This window comes from Rousettus aegyptiacus, unplaced genomic scaffold (assembly GCF_014176215.1).
Source record: "Rousettus aegyptiacus isolate mRouAeg1 unplaced genomic scaffold, mRouAeg1.p scaffold_m13_p_5, whole genome shotgun sequence".
In the NCBI taxonomy this organism is placed as follows: Eukaryota; Metazoa; Chordata; class Mammalia; order Chiroptera; family Pteropodidae; genus Rousettus; species Rousettus aegyptiacus.
The window spans coordinates 2,820,442-2,829,853 of NW_023416308.1; the positions used below are offsets into that span (position 1 = coordinate 2,820,442).

The 9,412-nt window shown below is 66.4% G+C and overlaps 1 protein-coding gene across 28 annotated transcripts in view; it reads left to right on the forward strand.

Moving 5' to 3' along the window:
* The window catches only part of NCOR2 (nuclear receptor corepressor 2), a 255,049-nt gene extending 250,225 nt beyond the window's left edge, over window positions 1–4,824 (forward strand). For 20 of the 28 annotated variants that reach the window (XM_036221357.1, XM_036221362.1, XM_036221361.1 and 17 more), the window contains 3 exons: window positions 1,748–1,963; window positions 2,958–3,137; window positions 3,701–4,824. In XM_036221357.1, the coding sequence (XP_036077250.1) occupies window positions 1,748–1,963; window positions 2,958–3,137; window positions 3,701–3,882 (578 nt within the window). In that variant the 3' untranslated portion in view covers window positions 3,883–4,824. The remainder of the gene's footprint in view (window positions 1–1,747; window positions 1,964–2,957; window positions 3,138–3,700) is intronic. The other 8 variants (XM_036221368.1, XM_036221373.1, XM_036221382.1 and 5 more) reach the window with 4 other exon arrangements.
* Window positions 4,825–9,412: the final 4,588 nt, after the last annotated feature.

A 9,412-nucleotide genomic window follows, 5' to 3' on the forward strand; every position in this document is an offset into this window, starting at 1 on the left:
GGGAAGGCGACGGTGTGGCTGAAACGACAGGATGGGTAGAAATGCTTCTGGAACGTTCCGGATCCTGACATAGGCACCAGACGCACAGGCGTACGCGTTTGCAGAAATGCGTGCAGAGACGCAGTGTTTTGTTCCAGGCCTCGTATGTAACTTGTATTTGACCTCTTATTTAAAAAAAAAGAAAGAAAGAAAAAACTATTTTATTCGGCCAAAAAAAAGTCCCCAGATGTCGGCCTCTGCTGTGCAAGCCTGGCTTCAGGCATCGCCTTGGTGACGGGAGACCATCAGTCCTCCTGCCCGGCACGGTCAGCCAAGGCCGTGACCTTGGGTTACAGGGTCAGTCACGTCTCTGTTCCCTAAGACTCGACTCTGAGCAGAAACCGTCCCAACCTGTGTCCCTCACGCCATCCCCCCCCCCTTTTCCGGTGTTTTATTATTTTGTAGGATCATAACTGCTTTTTCTTTTCAGTGTTCAATCTCATTAGAAATTTTGCTGTTTCTCGAGGGCAGGGGGTTTTTTTGTTTGCTTGTTTTTTGAGTGTCGACGAACTGTGGCTAAGACGCAGTCGAAAGTGTGGAGAGGATGTCCCGGGATGTGAACGGCTTTGACACAAAAATTAAGAAAAAGCGTAGTCGGCAGTGGGTTGCTATGGAAACGGGGCGCCGACAGCTGCCGCGCGGGCCTCGCGGAGGCCGTGGGTCTCGCTCGCTCGCGGACGAGCCGGGCTGCGCGCGTCCGGCGTCCGTGTGCTCGCGCAGGGCGGGAGTGTGAGCGTTCGTGGGTGTGTTTCCCGGCGGCAGACGGGGTGGGCTCGGGGCTAAACGCGTTGGAAAGAGACACACTGCCAGGGTGTGCAACGGTCCCCAGGACGGATGGGTCATAAGAAAAAAAAAAGGGGACGGAAAGCCTGGCCGCCAGAAGAGGGGGCTTAGTGGACGGGGCTTGGCGAGGGCGTCGGGACCTGCGCGGCCATTCGGCCACTCTGCGCCGGGGCTGCTGGGCCGGGGGCGGTCACGCAATTGTCTCCAGCTCTGCCCTGTCCCCCGCACGCACCGTAACTGCATGGCTGCGACCCCCCCCCTCACCGTCCGTCTCTGCACCTCTTTCTCCTCGTGGCTCCGGGTGGGGAGAGTTAGGCCCAGCCAGAGGGGCAGGCGGGACTGGGGGTCCCTGGCCTCGTGGGCGGGGGCAGTGGGGAGGCCGTGCAGTCACCTGCCTCCCCCTCGTCTCTCCCAGCGCCCCCCGCCAGCCCTCGGGACCCAGGGTGGCCCTCCCTCCCCGTGCCCGATGCCGACTGCTGGCTTGACTTAGTCTCCCAGCGGCCCCTTCCCAAAGCAGGGCGGCCCTCCGAATCCCCCCACACCTCGCCCCGTTCCCCCTCAGTGAGGCCACTTGGGATGTAACAAGAGCAGCCGTCCCAGCTAGAGTCGGGGGGCAGAAAGGGGGGTTCCGATTTCCCGGAGGGCAGGGTGGGAAGGAGGCTGGGGCGGGGGTGCCATCTAACCTCCCGAGCGCCCCCCGCCCCCGGGGGATGCCCCAGAGCTTCCAGGGCCCAGTCAGCGGGCGCCGCCCCCACCTGCACCCACAGGAGAACTCGCCGCGGGGCGGGGGGCGGAGAGACGGGTCGCTTTGCCGAAATGTGCTCACTGTGTATTCTCTCTCCCCCCCCCCCCGCTTCTCTCCCCCGCCCCCCGCCCCCCGTGCCCCTCCGGCCCGTGTCTGTGTCCGTGTGTGTCTCTCCCCCAGGCCTCATGACCTGCAGAAGCCAGGCCGTGCAGGAGCATGCCAGCACCAACCTGGGGCTGGAGGCCATTATTAGAAAGGCGCTCATGGGTAAATATGACCGGTGGGAGGATCACCCGCTCGGCGCCAGCGCTTTTAGCATTCTCAGTGCCAGCCTGCCCGCCGCTCTGCCCGTGCCCGCCGCTGACGGACGGAGCGAACGCGCTCTCAGCTCGCCAGGTCTGCAGGCCGCCGCCGCCTGGCCCCGCCCGCCCCGTCTGTGCCCTGCCCGGCCGGTGTCATTAACCCCCCCACCCGCCTCCCCGCTCCTCTCACCGACCGCCCCCCCCCCCCGGCTTTGGAGCTTCTGACCACTTTTGTGCGTGTTTGGCCGTCGTTCTGGAGCGGGCTGGCCCCGGGCCGGGCGGGCGCCCCGCGTGTCCGCGTCCACGGCTTCCGGCCCCCCGCCCACCAGGCCCGACGAGCTCTTGCTTCTCTAAAACTCTCACACCGCCGCCCGAGCCCTGCCCCGCCTTCCTGCCCCCGCGGGACACGGGGCCGCCCGCGCCCTGGCCCGTTGCATCTCCTGGGGGAGAGTGGGGTGCTGCGAGGACCTGCCCCTTCTGTGTGGAGCAGGGGGGGACCCCTGGGCTCACGGCCGCCAGGTCCGTGGGCACCGTGTCTGCTGGGGCCACCGTGCGTGTCCACGGCTGGGCCTCGGGCCAGTGGGAGGAGGGACCAGTGTCCGTTTGCCGGCCTCGGTCTCATGAGTCGGGGAGCCAGCAGGGCCAGCTTGCCAACTGCCTGGGTTCCTAGTCACGGTCTGTGTGTCATAGCCAGGGCCAGGCACAGAGAGCATGACCCGTTGGTCTGACCCGGACCCTGTGGCCTCAGGAAGTTTCTGGGCTCTGGAGGCCCAGGCCTGGCCTCAGGGGACCTGGCTTCTCTGCAGGGTCCTGGGTCTGCGGCCGGGGTCGAGCCGGGGGCCCAAGGCGTCGTGCTCAGTCTCGGCCCTGGGCGGTGGGTGGGCCGCCATGCAGCCTGCGGGGGCTCTGCGGACAGTTGGACCCCCCCCCCCCAGTGCAGTCCCCTCTTCGAGAGCCGCTGGTCTCTCTCCCGGGGGCCCTGGGAAGCAGGTGGCCAGGGCCTCGCTTGCCGCCCCCGCCCCTCTTCCCCCCACGGCGTGAGCGCTGGCCTCGCAGTCCAACTCCGCCCCCCCGTGTGTCCCCTGCAGGTGGAGGTGGGAAGGCCAAAGTCTCTGGCAGACCCAGCAGCCGGAAAGCCAAGTCCCCGGCCCCGGGCCTGGCGTCCGGGGACCGGCCGCCCTCGGTCTCCTCGGTGCACTCGGAGGGGGACTGCAACCGCCGGACGCCGCTGACCAGCCGCGTGTGGGAGGACCGGCCCTCGTCTGCAGGTGGGTGGCGGGGCGCGGCCCAGGCCGGCTGCCGAGCCACATGTCACATGCTCGGCGGCTGCCCGGGCACCAGCCTGTGGGGAGCACGTAGTCAGGCCTGTGCTAGAGAACCAGCCGCCCGGCGGCCTGGCCGGCCGAGCCCTGGCCCACAGATAGTCAGGACACTTCTGATGCGGGCCAGGGAGAAGGAAAGGGGGTGAGAGCAGGGCTGTCCGTGGAAGCCGCCTCCAGGGACCGGGGAGGACTCGGGAAGCGGACAGAGGGGCGTGGGCAGGGCTCTGTCCCACGGCGGGGCGGGCGTGTCTGGGGGATTCCATGGGGGAGGCGCGGCATCTGGTGCGGTTAGGTCTGCAGGGGGGACAGGGCAGGAAAGCCAGGTGGCTGGGGCGTGGGGGGCGGGGAGGCGGGCAGTTTGGAGAAACCTCTGGGAGTTAGAGGGGGGCCGGGGCAGCTGCCGGACACCGGAGACCAAGGCCCCGGTGTGTGGGTGGTGAGGGGGGGGTCCCCCGGTGGCTGGCTGGCGCACTGGGGCCTCCTGACGTCCACCCCGGTCTCTCCGGCAGGGTCCACGCCGTTCCCCTACAACCCGCTGATCATGCGGCTGCAGGCGGGCGTCATGGCCTCGCCACCCCCGCCGGGCCTGCCCGCCGGCAGCGGGCCCCTGGCCGGCCCCCACCACGCCTGGGACGAGGAGCCCAAGCCGCTGCTCTGCTCACAGTATGAGACGCTCTCCGACAGCGAGTGACTGTCAGAAGCAGGCGGGGGCCGGCGCCGGGGCCTGGCCAGCGGCCGACCGCCCGGACCGAGGAAGGAGCCCCTGAGTCTGCCCGCGCACCCGTCCGTCCACCCAGAGCCAGCACCCTCGCCCGTCTGAAGCCTTAACTAGGACTCCCGCCCCGGCTGGCCCTGTGCAGTGACCTTACTCAGGGGAAGTTTACCTGGTGCTCGGGAGGGGAGGGGCCGGGGCCGGGCGCGGCGGGCGTGCGGCAGCCACGCGCGCACGGCGGGGCGGCCGGGCCCCAAGGCGGGACGACCACGCACCTCCCACCATGCCGCTGCCTCCCCCCTCACGCATTTGGAACCAAAGTCTAAACTGAGCTAGCAGCCCCCGCCCCCCCCCCCCGCCCCCGTCCCACTTAGCGCTCTGGGCAGACGGACCTGGGCCCTGGCCCGCCCCCCGCGCGCTCGGCCCGGTCCCCACGGGCCGCCCCATCCAGCAAGGTGCTGGAAGCCGCGGCAGGCCAGACGGGCGGGCCACGCGGCCAGGTGCGGCCTGGGGCGAGCGGCTGCTCGAGGACCTGGACTGTTTTTTTCACACATCGTTGCCGCAGCGATGGGGAAGAAAGGCAGGTGTAAATGATGTATTGGTTTACAGGGTATATTTTTGATACCTTCAATGAATTAATTCAGATGTTTTACGCAAGGAAGGACTCACCCAGTATTATTGCTGCTGTGCTTTCGATCTCTGCTTACCGTTCAAGAGGCGTGCGCGGGCGGGCAGTCGGTGACCCCATCGTCCCCAGGGCCGGGGGGCGGGGCCGCCGGCTCAGGGGCCCCCGCGACCTCCCTCCCTCCCTTCCTTGGGCAGAATGGATTTGATGGGTGGCCTGGGACTGCCGCCCGGGCACGGCCGCAGCCTTCTGTCATTTACACAGGTTGTTCTCATTAAAAAGCAAATTATACTCGAGTTGCAGAGGCTTCCTCTCTGTCTGGGACCGGGCAGCCCGGCGGACGGGTGGCTGGGGTGGGGCACAGCGGGAGGCCAAGGGAGCACCCCTGACTCACTGGTCCGGGCCCCTTTGCAGGTGTTCGCGCCCACAGGAGGGGCGTCCCCGGAGGGCCCGCGGGAGGGCGCTGTGTGGTCCCACTCAGGTCCGAGATCAGTTCCTAAGAGCTTCCAGCGCTCCCTCCCACGCCGCGTTCGGGGACAAGTGGACCCTGCCGTCACTGCCGCCTTTGACCCCAAGGCACAAGAGAGGGGCTGAGCCTCCCCTGCTGGGGTCTCCGGGCAGCTGCCGGTCGGCTCCCCACGGATCTGGGGTCAGGTGTTTCAGGGAGGAGTGTTCCCTCAGGAGCCCAGCCGAGGCTCCGAAAGGCCGCGGCTGCCTGCTGTGGACACGGGTCCCTCTTCGCCTGTTAGGGGTGCCAGCAGACTCTGGAACCCCCACCCTCCTGCTCCCTGCTCCGGGTCCGTCCTGCCCACCCCAGCCTGCCTGGTCCCCCCTCACAGGCGTAACTTTCAGCCCCACTGCCAGGTTGGGTGCCTGATTCTGGACGGGCATTTGGGAGACCTCACTGCCCATCCGTGACCGCCCAGGGTGTGGGAGGCTCGTGGGGAAGGCATTGTGGAGACGCGTGTGCCACGGGGCTCTGGGTGGCCCCACTGCCTGTTCACCGGGATGGAGAGGGGCCACCCGGGCCTTTGCGGCTGGTCTGGCCCTGTGTAAATGCTTCTGGCAGGAGGCAGGCCTGGGCAGCCCGGAGTCACCTCAGCTATCCCACGGCCCCTGGTGCCCCTAACCTGAGCGTGGCCACTCATGTCCGCCCTCTTCTCCGAGCAGAGGTTGGAGCACCTCCACCCCAGCAGAGCCGAGGTCGGCCCTGCACTGTGGGGCGAAGGACCCACGGCTTGCATCTCACTCCGACTCTGTCTACAGAAGGGCTGGGCCTCGGCCCCAACGCTGGCCAGCCACGGAGACAGCTGGCCTCGGGGGGCGGGGGGGAACTGTGCACTGGGCAGGGCTCGGCCGAGACAGCTGGGGCTGCTCCTGGGGGGGGCCTGGCTTCCCAGGGTCCTAGAACCTTGGAACTCTGAGGAGTGTGGGGGGTCCAAGGCTACACGGGTGAACCCCACAAGACTATCTGCAAAGGAAGGGCTCCCTTTGTGCTAGAGTCACGCTAAGCCCAGGGCACCCACAGTTTTGGAACCCACCTTGTCCCTGTCTCTCTGCCTCTTGGCTCAAGGGTGCTGGCTTGTCGGCCCGCCCTGGGACAGATGACCCCAGATACCCTGAGAGGGGCCCAGGAGGCCCAGCCGGCTCGCGAGCAGGCTGGCGTGTCTAGCCAAGGGGACAGTGTTCATTCAGCCTGGAACCAGCCTTCTGGGCCTTTAATGGGGCCTCACCGGAAGCTGTGGCCGTGGCCCTGGGGGGCCCTGCCCCTCAGCAGACATTGAACTTCAGCCTCACATTCAACACTGGAGGTGACCGTCGTGGGATGTAGGGGGGCAGTGGAGAGAACCAGGGTGACCGGAGGCAGAAAGCGATGTCCCCGGCCTGCCCGCCAAGCTGGCGGTGCCCAGGGCCAGCCCAGCACCCCACTTCCCCGGGGTGTAGACTGGGGAGGTTAGAGGAAGTGAGGGGCGGGATCTGCGTCCTCAGGGGGCTCTGCCCAGCTGCCCGGGCACTCCGTGTCACCCCGAGTTCACCCTGTATGTGCTGCGAGGCGAAATGAGCAGAGGGCTCAGGAGCCACACAGGGCCTGGCTTCCAGGCCTGGAAGTGACATTCCACGTGACACTGGGGACACTCTGGGTGCCCTCTGAGCCTCGTTTTCACACCTGCACGGCGGGCCTCTCCAGTCCCCAAACAGGGCTCTCCGCCTGGTGCCCGAGCTGCAATACTCAGACCAGCAGGCAGGTGGCAGTGTTGGGCCAGCAAAAGGCCCTGTCCTGGGCAGGGTTTCCCTCCAGTCCGCGGGGGTCCCCACCTCGACTCCCAGAGGGGGCGGGGGGCGCTGGCCACACCAGACGCCAGGGCTTGGCCACGCGTGCTGGTGCCACCCGGGGTCCCACGGCACCCCCCCAGCTGTGGTCAGAGCAGAGTGATATGTGTTCGGGGGAGGGGGCCGGGACAAGTCGGCCTACACGGCCACCTCCGCCAGCTGCCCGTTTTCCGCCTGACCTTGAGTCCCCTGGTGACTGTGTGGAGCTGAGCTGGCACTGTGAGGATCGGACTCGAGAGGAAATTGGAATGTGATTTGCAAAGTGAAGGACAGTTGTTGGCAAATGTCCTCATCTCTTAGGACATTGAGAAGTTGGTTGACATGCAGATTCCCGGGCTCCGCCTGGCGAAAACGAATGGTTCTCTAGGCCCAGGTTGGGCCTGGGAATCTACGTGTTCGATAAGCCACCTAAGCAATTCTGATGCAGGCGCTGTGCAGCTCAGGTGTTTCTGATGCAGGTGAAATGCAGCTCAGGTGTTTCTGAGGCAGGTGATTTGCAGCTCAGGTGTCTCTCAGGCAGTGTTTGCAGCCTCACTACAGGGCCAGGGGGTGGAGCCCACAGTCGGAGCCGGGCCCGAGCCTTGAAGTTGGCCCCTTCCCTTCTCTCTGGCCCGGAGGTCTCCATGGAGGAAGGCCGGGCCCACCAGCCCAAAGCGCTGCTTCCCACAGGGAAGGCAGGAATGGGCTGGTCCCCAAGGCACTGGGGTTGGCTCAGGACAAACCCTCTTGCGGCCGGGTGATGCAGACACTGTGCTAACTGGACTGGAGCGGTCAGGGCGGCTCCCTGGAGGTGGCAGATCTTGGGGTGAGGACGGGCTGAGCAGAGGGAACCTGTGTGGGCAAAGGCTGGGAGCCCGGGGTGGCTGGATGAATGCCGGCGTGGGGGCCAGGAGTTTCTGTGAAGGCCACGGCTGGTTTTTGAAATTGGGGTTGGCTTGCAGGGGTGCTCGATGGACTGTGGTGGAGAAACGGGCCCAGGGACAGTTTTCCCGTTGTAAAATGGGACGATGCTATCGTGTGAGGAGCCACTCAGGCGCGCCGTTTGGTCCTGTGTCGACCCTGCCCGCTCGCCTGTGCAGGGGTCGGGGGGACGAGGCAAGGCAGGAAGACGGCATGAGCTTGACAGGAAAGGAGTCGGGGAGTCCCGTGGTCCGGCACTCGGAGAACCTTATTTGCATACTTCGGGAGCTGTTGGGTGTCCCCTGGCCATGCCGTCCTTGAGAAAGCTAAGGAGAGCCACCCAAGGAAACGCGATGCACGGCTTCTCCGGGAAGCCACGAGGGTTTTGCTGTGGTAGCCAGGGGACAGGCCGTCCCTCCGCCGGCAGACCCTCGAGTCGGGCCAGCTCTGCTTCCTCGGCCGGTTTCTCAGCAGCCACTTCACAGGGTCGTGGTGAAGGTCGGGTGCTCACGCCGTCTGCCTGCTGCCAGGCTTTTGTTCTTGTCACTCCTGCACCGGGGACCTGTTGGGTCCAGAGGGTTGGGGGCACCTGTTTTGGGGGATGGTGGGGTTGGGGGAGGTCTGCTGAGTTTGATTTGAGACAGGCAGGGGCGACAGAGGAAGAGGCTGAGGGAGGCGGGTCAGGATGGCTGTTTGGGGCCAACGCCGGCCCCCAGACCTTCGGATGAGCTTCTGCCCCTGTGAGAGGGTTGGGCTCCTGGCCCCGCCCCTGAGACGGGTCCCGGCAGAGGCTTCGAAAGCATGACTTATGGTCCCACCAGCCTGGGAGGTCAGACTGGGTGCCCATCTTGCAGATGCTGAGAGAAATAAAGCCGCGTGCTCTCCTTCCGGCCCCGGGTACCCCCCTCCCCCCGCCCCTGGTTTCGGGGCTCGGTTCCTGAGCCTCCCGGTGCCCATCGATGCTTCTGCAAAGCGGAGACACAGCAGAGCGCCTCCCAGAGGCTGGAAGGGGGACGACGGGCGCATTTGACGCCCGGCCTGCAGCGGGGCGCTGTACGAGTTGGCCAGCGTCCCTCCGTCCTTGTTTACACATGGCCGGGCTGGGGCTCGGACGGGAGAGACCGCAAGTGACACGCAGCCCGTTGCGCTCCTGGGCCCGCCCCCTCAGAGGTTCTGTCCCCGGCAGGAGGCGTCTGTCAGAGGCACCCCGCTTGCCCGACTCATGGAGGACGCCGTCCCTCGGCTGCTGAGAGTCTCCCTAACTGCACTCACGACCCAGGGCCCCCAGAGGCTCCTCCTGGGATAGGGACGAGATGGGGAGAAACGAGTCGCAGTGAGGGCCATGACCACGGCTTTGCAGGGGCCGCGGGGGCTGGGGCCTTCTCCAGGGACCGGGTGGCCTTCGGATTTGTCGGTGTGCAGGGCTGGCATTTGGACTGGGAAGAATGAGTGTCAAACACAGATTCTGCAGGGCCCAGACCTGAGTCCCAGGGTGGGGCCTGGGCCTCTGCATGTATTAACCGGCTCTTGGTGGAGCCGGCGCACCCCGAGGCTGGCATATGGGGGTGGGGGGTGCCTTACGAAGGGCAATGTGACCCTCCCCCAGCAACCCGCATGGGATCTGAGGGTCTCAGAAACAGAGGAGGGAGCGTC